The sequence below is a fragment of the Pongo pygmaeus genome, chromosome 18 (assembly GCF_028885625.2).
Source record: "Pongo pygmaeus isolate AG05252 chromosome 18, NHGRI_mPonPyg2-v2.0_pri, whole genome shotgun sequence".
In the NCBI taxonomy this organism is placed as follows: domain Eukaryota; kingdom Metazoa; phylum Chordata; class Mammalia; order Primates; family Hominidae; genus Pongo; species Pongo pygmaeus.
The window spans coordinates 23,013,007-23,030,272 of record NC_072391.2 but is presented as its reverse complement, the minus strand read 5'-3'; the positions used below and the strand labels follow the sequence as shown (position 1 = coordinate 23,030,272).

At 45.1% G+C, this 17,266-nt stretch overlaps 1 protein-coding gene across 1 annotated transcript in view; it reads left to right on the top strand.

The window, feature by feature from the left end:
- The window catches only part of DNAH3 (dynein axonemal heavy chain 3), a 211,951-nt gene that overhangs the window by 87,929 nt on the left and 106,756 nt on the right, over positions 1-17,266 (top strand). The window contains exons 25-32 of the mRNA XM_054453424.2: positions 594-795; positions 2,899-2,991; positions 5,061-5,171; positions 8,790-8,904; positions 11,440-11,638; positions 13,298-13,406; positions 13,633-13,746; positions 15,099-15,275. Of these exons, the coding sequence (XP_054309399.2) occupies positions 594-795; positions 2,899-2,991; positions 5,061-5,171; positions 8,790-8,904; positions 11,440-11,638; positions 13,298-13,406; positions 13,633-13,746; positions 15,099-15,275 (1,120 nt within the window). The remainder of the gene's footprint in view (positions 1-593; positions 796-2,898; positions 2,992-5,060; positions 5,172-8,789; positions 8,905-11,439; positions 11,639-13,297; positions 13,407-13,632; positions 13,747-15,098; positions 15,276-17,266) is intronic.

Here is a 17,266-nt window from a genome sequence, read left to right as displayed (position 1 = left end):
ACAAATTTCATCAGCCGCACCCCCAGATCAATTCTATTAGAATCTCTAGGCAGTGGGACTTTGGCTGTGGAATTTTGTATAAGCTCCCCAGGTGATTCTGAAGTGCGGCCAAAGTTGAGAATCGCTGTTCTATCCAGGCTCCTTTCAACTGATAGCACCCACCCCCCCGTCCTATTAAACCCACAGATGCCAGCTTTTATTCTTTCTCTTGCTGTCAGACTCAAAACCATCGCTTCTTGGTCTTTTGACTAAGATCAAGTGTGGTATCTCAGAGTCAAACCCATCTCCAAGCTGGGTGTAATGTCTCATGCCAGTAATCCCAGCTACTCAGGAGGCTGAGGAGAGAGGATTGCTTGAGCCCAGGAGTTCAAGTCTAGCCTGGGCAATATGGCAAGACCTCATCTCTTAAGAAAAGCAAAACTCCACCCTCCATGCCCCAGATGAAAAGTGATAAAAGAGAATGGGCCTTTGTGAAGACGGCAGGACATAGCTGGTATTCACGTAGGTGCGGACTACCTGTCAGAGAGTATCGCCTTGCTAGAAAAAGTTCCTGGAAGAGGTTCCAGTTACCATCTTTCTTTGCTTTGAAATAGGTTCTTCTTCCTATCAAATGATGAGCTGCTGGAAATCTTGTCCGAGACAAAGGACCCTCTCCGAGTGCAGCCGCACTTGAAGAAGTGCTTTGAAGGAATAGCCAAGCTTGAGTTTACAGACAATCTGGAAATTGTGGGCATGATCAGCTCAGAAAAAGAAACTGTTCCATTCATACAGAAAATCTACCCAGCTAATGCCAAGGTAACTCCTCTTACCCATTTTTGGTTCTTTTCTCCATGACAGAGTAAATCAGAGAGTGTATTGGCTAAGCACTGGGACTAAGCACCAGACTGCCTGGGGTATGGAACACTTGGGTTGCACAATGTAACGAATGAAGATTTGGGGAAGTTACTCAATGTTTCTGAGTCTCAGTGTACCCATCTCTAAGATGGGGATTCCACTGCAATCCACATGACATATTAAATTTGTGGATTTTAACCCAACTCGATGTGGAGTCAATTGCAGGAATCAGATCCAAACAGCCGATGCTGTTTAGATTTCCATGTGCAGAGTTCAGTTGAAAGTGATTCAGTTAGACAGGTAGCTTCCTGCGGCACTCATTTTAAAGATCAATAAAACATCATAGAATCAATGAGAGCTATAATGCTACTTAACTCAGGTTTTCATACATATGTCCTTATATAATGAGTAAAGTATAAATGACTTCCATTTCTGCTCAGTGACAGCACCCTCAAGTGGAAATAGACAAGCAAGCTTAGCCTTGCTTTGTTGACTGTTTTTGCCACCCACACATAAAACTGCAGCAACCAGGAGTCATATTACCAATGCAGACACCAGCTAGCTTACAAGCACCCGAAGTCAACAGCTACAGTTACCTGAAATTCTAACACTGAATAATTTGCTGCATATTTGAATTTCCCTATGGAGCTTTAATCAAAATCCAAATGACCAGGTTGCATCCCATACCAATTAAATCAGGAAGTCTAGGGGTGGGAGTCAGTCATCAGTATTTTTAAAAGATCTCCAAGTGATTTCAAGGAACAGCAAAGTTTGAGACCCACTGGAATAATGCATGAATCAGAGCTGTTCATTTAAAAGATGCAATTTATTTTATGAACTGACATAAATGTTTCATTTGCCTTCTGAGAAGTTGTCTGTTTCAGAAAATGACATGAAAGTAATGCATATTAAAAATGGGCTGGGTGTGGTGGCTCACACCTGTAATCCCAGCACTTTGGGAGGCCGAGGCGGGTGGATCACCTAAGGTCAGGAGTTTAAGACCAGCCTGGCCAACATGGCGAAACCCTGTCTCTACTAAAAAGCTGGGTGTAGTGGCACACGCTATAATCCCAGCAACTTGGGAGGCTGAGGCAGGAGAATCACTTGAACCCGGGAGGCGGAAGTTGCAATGAGCCGAGATCACACCGTTGCACTCCAGCCTTGGGTGACAAGAGTGAAACTCCGTCTCAAAAAAAAAAAAAAAGGCCTATTGCCCCTTTAGAAGGCATACGCTTCTGAGAATACAGAAGATAAGTGTAAAGCAGATAAAAAATATTGGAATATTGGCTGGGGCCGGGGCCAGGGCCAGGTGCCATGGCTCACACCTGTAATCCCAGCACTTTGGGAGGCTGAGGCAGGAGGATCTCTTGAGGCCAGGAAATCAAGACCAGCCTGGGCAACATAGTGAGACCACAGCTCTACAGAAAAATTTAAGTTAGCCGGGCATGGTGGCATGTGCCTGTAGTCCCAGTTACTCAGGAGGCTGAGTCAGGAGAGTCACTTGGGCCCAGGAGTTCAAGGCTGCAGTGAGCCAGGATCGCGCCACCGCACTGCAGTCTGGATGACAGAGCAAGGCCCTGTCTCTCTCTTAAAAAAAAAAAAAAAAAAAGAGAGACCAGGCGCAGTGGTTCATGCCTGTAATCCCAGCACTTTGGGGGCTGAGGTGGGCAGATCACGAGGTCAGGAGGTCAAGACCATCCTGGCCAACATGGTGAAACCCCGTCTCTACTAAAAATACAAAATTCATCAGCCATGGTGGTGGTGCATGCCTGTAATCCCAGCTACTCGGGAGGCTGAGGCAGGAGAATCGCTTGAACCAGGGAGTCGGAGGTTGCAGTGAGTCGAGATCGTTACACTGCACTCCAGCCTGGTGACAGAGCGAGACTCCGTGTCAAAAAAAAAAAAAAAAAGAACGGGGAGAGAGAGAATATTGACTTGAAAAGGTGCCAAGCCTTTGGCATCCCTCCAGCCGTGTCCAGAGAGAAAGCTGTGTTCTGCCCACTCTCCCTCTGTCTGGGCTTTGGGTGACTGTTGCACCCTCTCTCTGTCTGTCTTACTCCATAGGGCATGGTGGAAAAGTGGCTCCAGCAGGTGGAGCAGATGATGCTGGCCAGTATGCGAGAAGTCATTGGACTTGGGATTGAAGCATATGTCAAGGTAAGCAAAAATCGGGGTACACATGCCAGGACACTAGTGCACTAAAGAGAACATTGGGGAGAAGGTTCATATATCAGTAGTTCGGTTGGACCCTCTGCCTTCTACCAAAACCTGTCCCTCTGCACCTCTCTTTCCTTTACCTGTGAACCCTGGGGCAATGAACCTATTCCTGGTGAAATGTTGGCAGTTAGAAGCAGGTGATGCAAGAGAATAGGGTTAGCTGGAACCCTCTGGTTGCCACAGACCAGTCCTTTTTGTCAAATGGGATTAATGGCACAAGGTCTATTTAGAGTCCCTTCCAATTAATAATTCATTTACCTTACAGATGCCCTGAATGGCATAACCCATTATGTTCCCAAAGCTTAAAGGGAAACAGGTATGACGTAAGGCTTAAGACCAAAGAACCTGTCAGAATAACTTGGTACCCAGCCTGTAGTCACATTCACGTTGAGCAACTCTAGCTCTCTTTCTTTCTTTTTTTTTTTTTTTTTTTTGTGAGATGGAGTCTCACTCTGTCTCCCAGGGCTGGAATGCAGTGGTACGATCTTGGCTCACTGCAACCTCCACCTCCCGGGTTCAAGCGATTATCCTGCCTCAGCCTTCCAAGTAGCTGGGACTACAGGCAACCACCACCATACCTGGCTAATTTTTGTATTTTTTATAGAGATGTGGTTTCAGCATGTTGGCCAGGCTGTTCTCGAACTCCTGACCTCAAATGATCCACCTGCCTCGGCCTCCCAAAGTGCTGGGATTACAGGCATGAGCCACTGCACCCAGCCAACTGACTCTAGCTTTCTTACTTTCTTATTCTCAGCACCCACAGAACAAAGCAATACTCAACACTCTCACACTAAAGTCCTGGGGACTGACCCTGCTGTCCCTTGACACAGTATTTGCATTGTAAAACGAAAGACCAATCCCTTTTCCTATGACATGCTCCGAATCAAAAATTAAAGAAAAGCAGTTACCAGTATGAAATTATTTCATCCAAAGCAAATCTATCAAGTTTTATCCTCAGATCAAACTTTTTCTGTAAAGAGCCAGATAGTAAATATTTTCAACTCTGCAGGCCACATTCCCAATGCAACTATTTTTTAAAATAAATTTTATTGCGTATATTTAAGGTATACGACATAATGTTATAAGATACATATGTATAGTAAATGGGTACTGTAGCTTTGCCCTTGTAAAGCATCAGACAATATTTAAATGATGGGCATGGCTGTATTCCTTTTTTTTTTAATTTTTTTAAATTTTATTTTATTTTACTTTAAGTTCTGGGATACATGTGCAGAACATGCAGGTCTGTTACATAGGTATACATGTACCATTGTGGTTTGCTGCCCCTATCAACCCATCATATAGGTTTTAAGCCCCGCATGCATTAGGTATTTGTCCTAATGCTCTCCCTCTCCTTGCCCCTCACCTCCTAACAGGCCCCGGTGTGTGATGTTCTCCTCCCTGTGTCCATGTGTTCTCATTGTTCAGCTCCCACTTATGAGTGAGAACATGCAGTGTTTGGTTTTCTGTTCCTGTGTTAGTTTGCTGAGAATGATGGTTTCCAGCTTCCTCCACGTCCCTGCAAAGGACATGAACTCATTCTTTTGTATGCTGCGGCTGTATTTCAATACAACTTTATTTATGAAAAAATTTATATACATAGTTTGCCCACTCCTGATCTGTAGCTTGAGGGAAAGAATTGTGGGGTGGAGAAACAGCTAAGAAAATTGTGACTCAGCACTGCAATATTATGTAGCCATTAGAAAACAGTAGTTATGGGAACTCTCTGAACATCACCTTGATTATAACTATGGAAAAATCTGATGAATGGGAGCATGGAAAAAATGCAAAGTTGATGAGATGATTGGTGTTTTTTTTTTCTTTTTCATAAAGCTCAGAAAGGAAGACATAAATCAGTAATTCCAGAGATGTCAAGCCTTGTAGCGTCTGAGGATGGGGGAAGATTATTTTTTTTGTTGCAGTGGTGAGGTGGTTGGGGCATATTTTCGTAAACTCAGTTTAAACCACACGTGAACTGATCCTACAACATGCCCACTGCACTTTTCCAGGTCCCTCGAAATCACTGGGTCTTACAGTGGCCTGGACAGGTGGTTATCTGTGTCTCCTCCATCTTTTGGACCCAGGAGGTGTCCCAAGCCCTGGGGGAAAATACCTTACTGGTAAGTGAACTTGCTGCGAAGCTTACGGAAGAGATCCAAGCATCAGTTAGGATTTGAATGACGTATAATTAGAGTAGCCATGTTTTGTTGTCTAAACAAAAATCATTTGGGCTCATAGCATCACAGACATCAGGGTTCCCATGACGACAGTGGGGTGGAGAATTTGGGATTCGAGCTGTCCTGCAATTCTATGGTACGAGACCTCTCATAGTCCTTCCCAGACAGAAATTCTGGACTGCAGGATTCTAAGTCTTATACCCTTGGCTTCTGGGGGCCAACCTGGCAGAATTTCCACAAAGGGAGACCTCCTGTATTCTTCCTAAGCCAAGGGGCCACCGTTTTCCTCTCCTTCTCCTTTACAGCCTCCTTCTCATCACCCCTACTCCCTCCCGAATGAATCCACCTCCCGTCCTTCCTTCAGCTTTCTTTTGAGACCAAGTGTACTCAAGCATCTGTTTATCCTCAGATCCAAATACACGTATTCCCAGCCAATTGATGCCAATGCTTGACTGTTAAGACCTGGATGGACTTGAGTTCAAATCCTGACACTGTCTCTTGTTAGCTGTGTGACCATGAGCAACTTAACCCGACTCTCAAGCTCTTTGTCTGTAACATGCAAGGAATTGTCACACCACATCATAATATTGTGGGAGGGTTAAATGAGATGCCAGTAAATGATTCAGTACTTAGACGCGAGGCTGTAAACCCTACAGGAAAGAAGCTATGTCTGCTCTGCTCACTATTATATTTCCAGGGGTTAATACAGTGCCCAGCACAGAGTAGATGCTCAGTAAATATTTGGGGATTTGTTTGTTTGTTTTTAAACTTTTTCTATTTTTTAAACTAGAGACGGGGTCTCACTATGTTGGCCAGGGTGGTCTTGAACTCCTGGCCTCAAGCAATCCTCCTTGCCTCAGCCTCCCAAAGTGCTGGGAGCCACCACGCCTGACCAAATATTTGTTAAATGGATGAACGAAAATTTCATACTCAGCCTTTCTTCCGTGGTCTAATTCTCCATGAATATCTCACCAGACCTCCTGTTACTCCTCTTAGAGGATTGGCTGTGGATTAGAATATGTTTTCATTTCCTATATTTTGCTGTATAAATTGAAATTAGAACATTAATATTTGGCCAGCGTTTAAACTTATACAGATTCCATATTGATAAATCCTAATAGACGTATTGCACTGTACACATGCAAACTGCTTTCACGTACATCATTTCAAGCTTTAGAAACTCTAAAATCCTCTGACTTTTGTGATGGTGTCTCTGACTTTTTGTGATGGAGGTGGATTCATGTGCCCCAGTTTTCCCACCCATAGTTAGGGAGAATGTTTCCCATCATACACCCAGGCCCTGGTGTGCATGCATGCTGTGTGATGTGCCTCCGTATCCTAAAGGAAGCAGGTGTTGACACAGAGTAATCATCCCTCCCTCCCTCCAACCATTTATTATTCATTTAACAAATATTGGTTTGGCATCTGCTCTGTGCTGGTACTGCTGCTAACAAAGGTAATTAGATGTGAATGAGACAGACATAGTCCCTGTCCTCATGGATTTATAGTCTAGTAGGGGAGAGAAAAAGGCTCTTTTATAGAACTGTGATAAGGAAAGAACAGACATCCAGTAAGTATGGGAAGGGAGGGAGGTAGGGAGGAGGGAGGCAGGGAGGGAGGTAGGGAGGAGGGAGGCAGGGAGGGAGGGAGGGTTTAAGGAAGGAAGGAAGAAAGGAAGGGAGAGAGGGAGGGAGGGAGGAAGGAAGGGAGGAAAAAAGAAGGAAGGAAGGAAAGGAGGAAAATAGAAGGAAGGAAAGAGTAAGAGAGTGAGGGGAGGGAAGTTAGGATTGGGGAAGATTTCCCAGAAAAGTGGTGTCTAAGAGGAGACCTGAAATATAAGTAGGGATTAGCTGAGCAGAAAATAGGAGGGAGAGTGTTCCAGAGAGAAGACCTGGAGTATGCAAAAGCCTGAAGATGAACAGCATGGTGTATTCCAGCAGGAAGACACTTTGTTTCTAGAATAGCTGAGGAATGGGTGTGGTTAGGAGAGATGTGGGGAGAAGCCCCAACACCACATACACTACCTCATTTAATCCTCAACAGCTTGAAGAGGCAGCTATAATCATCTAGATTCAGGGCAGGATATGGTGGCTCATGCCTGTAATCCCAATAGTTTGGGAGGCCAAGGTGGGAGGATTGCTTGAGGCCAGGAGTTCAAGACCAGCCTGGGCAACACAGTGAGACCCCATCTCTACAAATAGTTAGCCAGGAGTGATGGTGCATGCCTGTGATCCCAGTTTCTCAGGCGGCTGAGGTGGGAGAGTTGCTTGAGCTCAGGAGGTCGAGGTTTCAGTGAGTCATGTTTGTGCCTGTGCACTTCTGGCTAAGTGACAGAGCAAAACCCCATCTCAAAAAAAAAAACAACAAAAAAAACTGCATTTGACACACCAGGAGACTGAGACTCAGAAGCTTAAAATCATTTCCCAGAGCCATATAGCTAGAAAGTAGGGAAGGTAGGATTTGAACCTAGGGTGGTCTTACTTTTTTTCCTTTTTAAGTTTTCTTTTTATTTTATTTTTTGCCTCTTTAATTTGAAATAACATGAAACTTACAAATAATGCTGAAAATATAATACAAAGAATTTCCATATATCTTTCATCCAGATTCCTCACATATTAACATCTTAGACGACCATAGTACAGTTATCCAGATCAGGAAATCAATGTTGATACGATTTTATTCTCTAGTCTATAGACCTTTCTAAATTGGCTAATTTAAATTTTGTCATCTTGAAAAAGAAATGACAGGCCAGGCATGGTGGCTCATGCCTGTATTCCCAGCACTTTGGGAGGCCAAGGTGGGTGAATCACTTGAGGTCAGGAGTTCGAGACCAGCCTGGCCAACATGGCGAAACCCCATCTCTACTAAAAATACAAAGATTAGCTGGGTGTGGTGGTGCACACCTGTAGTCCTAGCTATTTGGGAGGCTCTCAAAATAAATAAATAAATAAATAAAATTAGCCAATTGCCCTGCTGTCTTTTTTTTTTTTTTTTTTTTTCTGGTCCAGGATGCAATCTAGGATTACATGTTGCATTTTGTTTTTATAGCTCCTTTGTCTTTTTAATGTGAAAAAGTTTCCAGTTTGGGAGGTTAATTCTGATTTATGGTATATACAGTGAAATTCACCTTTTTTAGCATATGGTTCTCAGTTTTGATAAACACATGCATTTGTGTAGGCCATCACAATCAATATATAGGACAGTTCCACACCACCCAAAAAAAATATCCTCAGGCCCTTTGTAGTCAGTTGCATTCTCTACTCCAAGCCTCCAGTAACTACCAAGGTATTTTCCGCTCACTCCTGTAATTTTGCCTTTTCCACAACACTACAAAAATAAAATCATGCAGTATGAAACTTTCCAAATCTTGCCTCTTTCAGCATAATGCATTAGGAATTCATTCAGAGATTAAGGACTGGGGTAAGGAAAAGGTGGACTTGAGGGATGACACCCAGGAGTCTGGCTTGAGCCATCCGGTGGTCCATGGTACCATTTCTTGACATGGGGATTACCAGAGGAGAGTCAAATGTAACCAGTTGTCCCCTCCTCTGCCCCTGCCAGGATTTTCTGAAAAAGAGCAATGATCAGATTGCACAGATTGTCCAGCTGGTGCGAGGGAAGCTGAGCAGTGGAGCTCGACTCACTCTCGGGGCCCTCACAGTCATCGATGTCCACGGTAAGCCAGGGGGCTTCCCCTGTCATTACTGACTGTCCAGGAGAAGCAGTCTAGTCTTGCTCATCTCAGTTCTCCTGGATGGAATAATTCAGGGTTTCCTTCCTCATTAGGGAGAGCTTTCTCCAACTGAGAGTAAGATGAGAGCCAAAGGGCTCTGCATCTCTCCATCCCCAACCTGATTTCCTCTCCCATCCCCAACCTGATTTCCAGGAACCCTCCAAGCAGGGCTTGTACTGAGACAAGGACGGCCAAAGTCATTTCTGAGCTTCACCAACATGGAATCATTTCCTTGGCTAGCCGTAGCTAATATTTTTGAACGCTTGCTGGGTGCCAGGCTTTGTGCTAAGTGGTTGACATACATTATCTCATTTTCATAGATATTTCACAGATGCAGAACCTGGGGCTTAGAGAGGTAACTAACTTGCTGAGAGGCATACAGCTATAATAGTAAGCAACAGAATCGCCTATGTCTGTCTGCTTCCAAGCCTAAGGGACTGGAAATGGGCAATGTTGCAAGCAGTGGGTGGTGAGAGAGGATGCCTTCCAGCTCCTCCTTTAAAAAGAAGAGGAGGAGAAAGAGGAGGAGGAGGAGGAGGAAAAACTGGGGTCTTTATATAAAACAAACCACCCCCACACCCTCACTCCATCACCAAGGAAACTAGGGCTGGACCAGGCTGGTTGCTTGGGAACAGAGTCTCTTGCTCACACACCCAGCTCCCTACTGGCATTTCATGGCATCTCATTCCCCTCAGGTTAATGCTCACTTCAATCTGATTTCATTAGGTAGACCAGCATAACGTCAGGGAGAGAGAAGGGAAAATGTGCTCTTCACACGGCCACATACTCAGCTGTTAGGGATAATTGGTGCAGATGTGGTTATACTGCCCAGGGTACCCCAGTGTGGTTGGGTTCACAAACACAAGCATGCATGTATGCACACATGCACACAATGGCACATATACACACACACATGCAAGTGCACATACACACACTGTATAGTGAAGGCATCCCTAACTCAAACCCTTGAAATTCGCTTTCCTCTTGGATCCCTCAGGCATACCATACTCCTGCCCTATACTCTCTTCCTTGGGAGAACGTATTAGGTGATTCCCCTGTATATTCCCCCAAGAGCCAGGAGGGGAATTAAATTCCTTGGGAAGGAAGAAAAAGCTGTGGATATAATCTTCTTCAAGGACTCTTCCCTTCAGGGCTTTTATTTTACTGTAATAAGGCTCTGTCACAGAGAGGAAGGAAAGGCTCAATGGAGGCAACCCTTTGAAAAGTGACGTTTCTGGGGTCCTAATTTTGAGTCTGCTGTACTAGCTCTGAGATCTCCATATCTCTCCACCTGAGTTACCAAAAACATAATGAATGATTCTCATCAGCCTGGATCCACTCTTCAACTTCAAGGCCCCTGTCACTCGGATAAAATTAAATCAGGGCTTACAGTCCCATGAGAGAAAAAAGAAAAGCTAGAAATGTATCTCCCAGCTGGCTTCTCAGGCCCCCAGATGGAAAGGATACATCTAACCATGGATTCTCGGGCTTCCTTCCCCTGCTATATAAGGCCACGCTGATTGCATTCTCCTAGGATATCCTAGGGGCCTGAAACAGGACCAAAAGGGTTATATTGGAAATAGGATAGAATCTGGAGTCACTATGCATTGCAAAGCCCTCTGGTTCAGACTTCCAAGAATCTGGGGATGATAACAATAGCTAATACCTGTATGACATTTTCATATGCCAAGGACAGCTCTCTTTCTCTCTCTATTGTGTTTAGCTGTAGATATGTATGTATGTACCTATATATTAATTTAATCCTCATGATAACTCTATAATGTAGGTACTATGTTATCCCTATTTTACAGATTACACAACTGAAGAACAGAGAGGTCAAGGAACTTACCCAAAGTCACATAGCTAGGTCATGGTGGAATCAGAATTTGAACGCAGGCAGTCTGATTTCAGAGCACGCACCTTTAATATCTCTGCCGTGCTGTCTGAGAGAAGATAGTGCAGCAGATTCTCTGCCTGGCTTTGGGAGAAAGCAAAGACCAGCTTCTAACAGATATTGCTGCCTGCAGGTTGGGGGTGGGCAAGGAGGCTTGTGAAATCTAAAATTGTTTGGGCCGGGCACGGTGGCTCACGCCTGTGATCTCAGCACTTTGGGAGGCTGAGGCGGGCGGATCACTTGAGGTCAGAAGTCGGAGACCAGCCTGGCCAACATGTTGAAACCCCATCTCTACTAAAAATACAAAAATTAGCCAGGTGTGGTGGCATGCGCCTATAATCCCAGCTATTTGGGAGGCTGAGGCAGGAGAATCGCTTGAACTCGGGAGGCAGAGGTTGCAATGAGCCGAGATTGCGCCATTGCACTCCAGAATGGGGGACAGAGCGAGACTCCATCTCAAAAAATAAATAAAATAGTTTGGAGAATGGGGGACCTTGATAACATCCACTTCTAACTGAGGAGCTTACAAAGATGGAGAGTTCTGATGGCTCTGTGTGCGTGTTTCTGCATCTGTGTCCCAACAGCCCGCGACGTGGTGGCCAAGTTATCTGAGGACAGGGTCTCTGATCTGAATGATTTCCAATGGATCTCACAGCTGCGCTACTACTGGGTGGCCAAGGATGTGCAGGTGCAGATTATCACCACAGAAGCCTTGTATGGCTATGAGTACCTGGGCAACTCCCCCCGGCTGGTGATCACACCCCTCACTGACCGCTGCTACAGGTACATTCTGGAGCTGCTAGATCTAAGGCGTGAACGGAGAACACCAGGGGAAGAAGACTCTGGGAAGGAAAGTTAGGGATGTCTTGGGTTACCTTTACCCTTCACACTTCAGATTATTAGGTTCTCCATAGTCCCAAAGATGGGCATGCAAACTAGGTCTTCAGGCTAGAAATGAGAACCCGGTAGGAATTCTAGTGCAAATCAATATATTTGAACCAACAAGTGGAATATTGGTGCACGTCCGTGAACATGACACAGGACTTAACGTAGAGGGCTCTCCAATGGCAGGAATCAAGATGGTGCCTGGAGATCCTATGGCCATAAGATAGACAAGAAGTGAGGTCAAGAACGTAGCCAAGGGGTCTCTATGCTCTGCCAGCCAGTCTCATGGAAAGAGCTGGCCATTCTGTGCTCAGCAAAGTACTCTGACATTTTCTGTGGAACTCAGCCTTTGAGATCAGGATTTTGTGAACTTGTCGGTTTTGTGATGTTTAGATGTTCTTTGCTTTTATATATTTCCTTACAGTGGGAGTTTTTTAGATTGTCAAACTAATACTTGGGAGTATTTTCTCCCTTCAAAATCCTCAACTACTTGTTTTTTATGGTCTATGATTTTTGCTCTTCATTCATTTATTTATTCCACTCATTATTCAACAACCTTTTTTTGAGGTTTCCTGTACACCACGCATGACCTCAAGAAACCCTAAATCTAACTGGGGAGTCGGGAGAGACATATTCAAATGATTACAAGATAGAGTGCTAAATGAAAACATAGAGACTCATACCAAGGGCCATGGAACCACAGTTATTACATCATTCATTTCTAACATTTATCTTGCACCTATTATATGCCAGGAGCTGTATTAATTTACTGAGGTTATGAAATGGAATCAAATATGATTCCTGAACTTAAGAGTTCATAATCTAGCTGGGCATGGTGGCTCACGCCTGTAATCTCAGCACTTTGGGAGGCCAAGGTGGGTGGATCACTTGATCCCAGAAGTTTGAGACAAACCCACTTGGGCAACATGGCAAAATCCCATCTCTACAAAAAATATGAAAATTAACTGGGTGTGGTGGTGTGTGCCTGTAAGTCCCAGCCACTTGGGAGGCTGAGATGGGAGCATCACTTGGGACCAGGAGGTCAAGGCTGCAGTGAGCTGTGACCATGCCTCTGCGCTCCAGCCAAGGCGACAGAGTGAGAACGTGTCTCAAAAGAAAAAAAAGACTTCATAATCTAGTTGGAGAAATATATTTTAACCATTCCATTAGCACTGGTGATCTTTGGAATGTGGAGTTTATGAGTATTTTCACTTTTATTTGATTCATTTATATATGTATGCATGTATTCATTTATTCATTCAAACAAATATTCATGGGTGCCACTCGTGCTGGGCACTGTGCTGGGCTCTGAGGTTACAATGCCGAGTACAATAGAAATTTTTACAGTGATGTTGTATTGCTCATATAATCGGGAAAATTTTTAACTATTTGGTTGGTGCAAAAGTCATTGCGGCTTTTAGCATTACTTTCAATGGCAAAAACTGCAGTCACTTTTGCGCTAACCTAAATATTTGTATGAGTCAAAATAAATAAAAAGCCAGTTTATTTCCTGTGTCTTAGGCCTCAAGCACTGAAGTCCTATTTTCTTCCCCATAGGACACTGATGGGAGCTTTGAAGCTGAACCTTGGGGGTGCTCCAGAGGGTCCAGCTGGGACTGGCAAGACAGAAACCACCAAAGATTTGGCCAAAGCCTTGGCTAAGCAGGTAAGGAAATGCCATCTATCCCCTCCCTCTCTTCCAGGCCCTCTCTGCACCCCTACTTGAGAAGTAGGCATGAACTCTAAGATGGTTTAGCATTAACAGGCAGCATGGGCCCCAGCTCCTTCAAGCAGAGCAAGGAGAGAGGAGCCCACTGCTGTTGAATGGTGCAGGGTAATTCAGATGGGATGGAATCCACCCTGAATGATACCCACATCCTCCCTCTTTCTAGTGTGTGGTCTTCAACTGCTCCGATGGTTTGGATTACAAAGCTATGGGGAAGTTCTTCAAGGGGCTGGCACAGGCTGGAGCATGGGCGTGCTTTGATGAGTTCAACAGGATTGAGGTAACTCTGCCTCTAGGCTGCAGAACAAAGAAGCTGCGCATGGAGGGGCCTTTTTCTTGGCTCTGCACCCCTTAATAACAGAGCCTTATGTCTCTTGTATGGCAGACACGAGAACCTCCAAAGCAAGTACTCAGTGAACTAAACAAAAGGACTCCCAAGGAGACAGATGCATGTTTTATACACATATCCCCATCTCCCCATCATATTAATTCATTCACTTGCCCATAGTAGCTACTGAGAAGCCACTATACATCAGATATTCTGCATAAGTTCATGCAACAGAGATGAACATGAAATGGTTGTATAGCCAGGCACAGAGGCTCACACCTGTAATCCTGACCAAGGAGGCCAAGGTGAGAGGATCACTTGAGCCCAGGAGTCTGAGACCAGCCTGGGCAACACAGTTGAGACCCTGTCTCTACAAAAATAAAATAGCCTCAGCTATTCAGGAGGCTGAGGCAGGAGGATTGCTTGAGCCCAGGAGTTCGAGGCTGAAGTGAGCTTTGATGCTGCCACTGCATTCCAGCCTGGGTGAGAGTGAGACTTTGTCTCTAAAACAAAACAAAACAAAACAAAAAAGGTCTTGGCTGAACGCGGTGGCTCACACCTGTTATTTCAGCACTTTGGGAGGCTAAGGCAGGTGGATCATCTGAGGTCAGGAGTTCAAGACCAGCCTGGCCAACATGGTGAAACCCTGTCTCTACTAAAAATATAAAAATCAGCCGGGCATGGTGGTGAGCGCCTGTAATCCCAGCTACTCAGGAGGCTGAAGCAGGAGAATGGCTTGAACCTGGGAGGCGGAGGTTGCAGTGAACTGAGATCTCACCATTGCACTCCAGGCTGGGAGTGAAACTCTGTCTAAAAAAAAAAAAAAAAAAAAGGAAAAAAAAAAAGCTCTTGCTGTCTAGACTGTTACAATCTAGTAAAGGGAAATAAAAAATTTAATGAAACAAATACCACAAATACCAACATGATAAAAGTCTGTAGCAGAAGTACAAAAGATGCATCACAAAACTGTGCATAATTTTGTTTGGATGATGAGTAAAGATCAGGTAATATAAAAATCCCTGATCCCAGAATACCTACTGTGTGTCAAGTACCATGCTAGGTGTTGAAACAAAGATAAAGTACTATGGAAACTATTAACACACACACACACGCACATGCACACATGCACAAACCTATATTCTTTTTTCTTACCAAAACCCCAAATCATGCTCCTAATTTTGAATGTGCAGGTGTGGTTTTCGGGTGATTGGGTTCTTTCTTTGCTATGTGGGAGGACTCCGGTAGAGTAGGGTGGTTGTCAGACAGAAGCAGGTGCTCATATCAGCTGGGCATTCTCACCCCAGGTGGAAGTGCTGTCTGTGGTCGCTCAGCAGATCCTCAGCATCCAACAAGCCATCATTCGGAAGCTAAAGACATTCATCTTTGAAGGCACTGAGCTCTCTCTGAACCCAACCTGCGCTGTGTTCATCACCATGAACCCCGGGTATGCTGGCAGGGCTGAACTGCCCGACAACCTCAAGGTAAATGCCAGCAGATATACATGTGGGGTGTGCTTTTTAGAATAGAAACCTCTGGGCCGGGTGTGGCGGCTCACACCTATAATCCCAGCACTTTGGGAGGCCAAGGTGGGCAAATCACCTGAGGTCAGGAGCTCGAGATCAGCCTGGCCAATGTGGTGAAACCCCATCTCTACTAAAAATACAAAAATTAGCCGGGCATGGTGGCATGCGCCTGTAATCCCACTCAGCTGCTCAGGAGGCTAAGGCAGAAGAATCACTTGAATGTGGGAGGCGGAGGTTGTGGTGACCGGAGATCGCGCCATTGCACTCAGCCTAGGAGATAAGAGTGAAACTCCATCTCAAAAAAAACAAAGCGAAAGAAAAGAAACCTCTGGCAGTACCTACCTGGGGGTAAATTTATTCCTCCATCCCCTTGGGTGGAAGCAATAAGAGAGACCCAGCTATACCCATATCCACTGACTTTAGGACATGGTCTACCCCCTGCTACTAATGCATTCTGATTGATGCCTTGGAATCTTACTCAGATGGACCACTTCTCTCTGAGAAGAGAAAAGAGTCAGAGAGATGCTTCAAGGGGTTCCTCCCATCTAGGTCAACATAGGCCAGTGAAGGCCAAGATAGTATTTGGATCCACATTTCTCTCTTTTTTTTTTTGATGGAGTCTCATTCTGTCCCCCAGGCTGGAATGCAGTGGCATGATCTTGGCTCACTGCCACATCCGCCTCCCGGGTTCAAGTGATTCTTCTGCCTCAGCTTCCTGAGTAGCTGGGACTACAGCCATGCACCACCATGCCCAGCAAATTTTTGTATTTTTAGTAGAGATAGGGTTTCACCATGTTGGCCAGGCTGGTCTCGAACTCCTGACCTCAGACAATCCGCCTGCCTCGGCCTCCCAAGGTGCTGGGATTACAGGTGTGAGCCACCAGTCCCAGTCACATTTCTCATTTTTTACTGCCCAGTATTTGTAAGCACCCCCTGCATCCATGCCAGCCAACAGCCATATTAGATCGTCACAAGCAGCTTTCACAATGCCATGGTATAGTAGAAAGCACCCGGGCATGGTGTCAGGAAGCCTGGATTCTAGCCCTGGCTCTAGCTCTAACTGGGTGACTCAAGCAAGTTACTTCTCCTCTAAGACCTAAGATAATAATGCAATAGCTGATGCATACTGAACACTTACTATTTGCCACATACTCTTGTAAGCACTTCAGTTGCATTCTATCATTTATTCTCATGATAACTCTATAAAGAGGGTAAAGTTAGTCTGTTTTGAGATGAAAGAATAGAGGTCTACAGGGGTTGTATAAGTTGCCCATGCTAGTCGGTAGCAAAACAAGAACTCAAATCAAGATCTGGCTGGCTGGGCGCGGTAGCTCACGCCTTGATCCGAACACTTTGGGAGGCTGAGGCTGTTGGATCATCTGAAGTCAGGAGTTTGAGACAAGCCTGGCAACATGATGAAACCCCATCTCTACTAGAAATACAAAAATTAGCTGGGCCTGGTGTTAGGCACCTGTAATCCCCAGGTGTTTGGGAGGCTGAGGCATGAGAATTGCTTGAACCCGGGAGGCGGAGGTTGCAATGAGCCAAGATCGTGCCACTGCCCTCCAGCCTGGGTGACAGAGACTCTGTCTCAAAAAAAAAAAAGATCTGTCTGGCTCTGGGATTCTCTGATGCATATTGGTTCTGCACTCCTAAATGACTTCTGATGTCCATGTTGAACACTGGGAAGCTCTAACAGTTGAGTGATGCTATGAGGCGTCCTCATTTGGCATAGGAGAATGAGGTGTACCAGCACCTAGGGCCTTCCACAGAACCATTGAGGGACCCAATGTAAGTAACAACATGTACCCACACAGGGCCAGTGGGGAGGTTGGTTGAGCCATGCATTGGCCCACTGAGGATGGTCCATCTGCACTCACTTGTCCCCCAGTCCTTCTTGCCTTGATTGTCACTGGAGTGGCCTGAATGATCATGCTACTTCCCTTTGC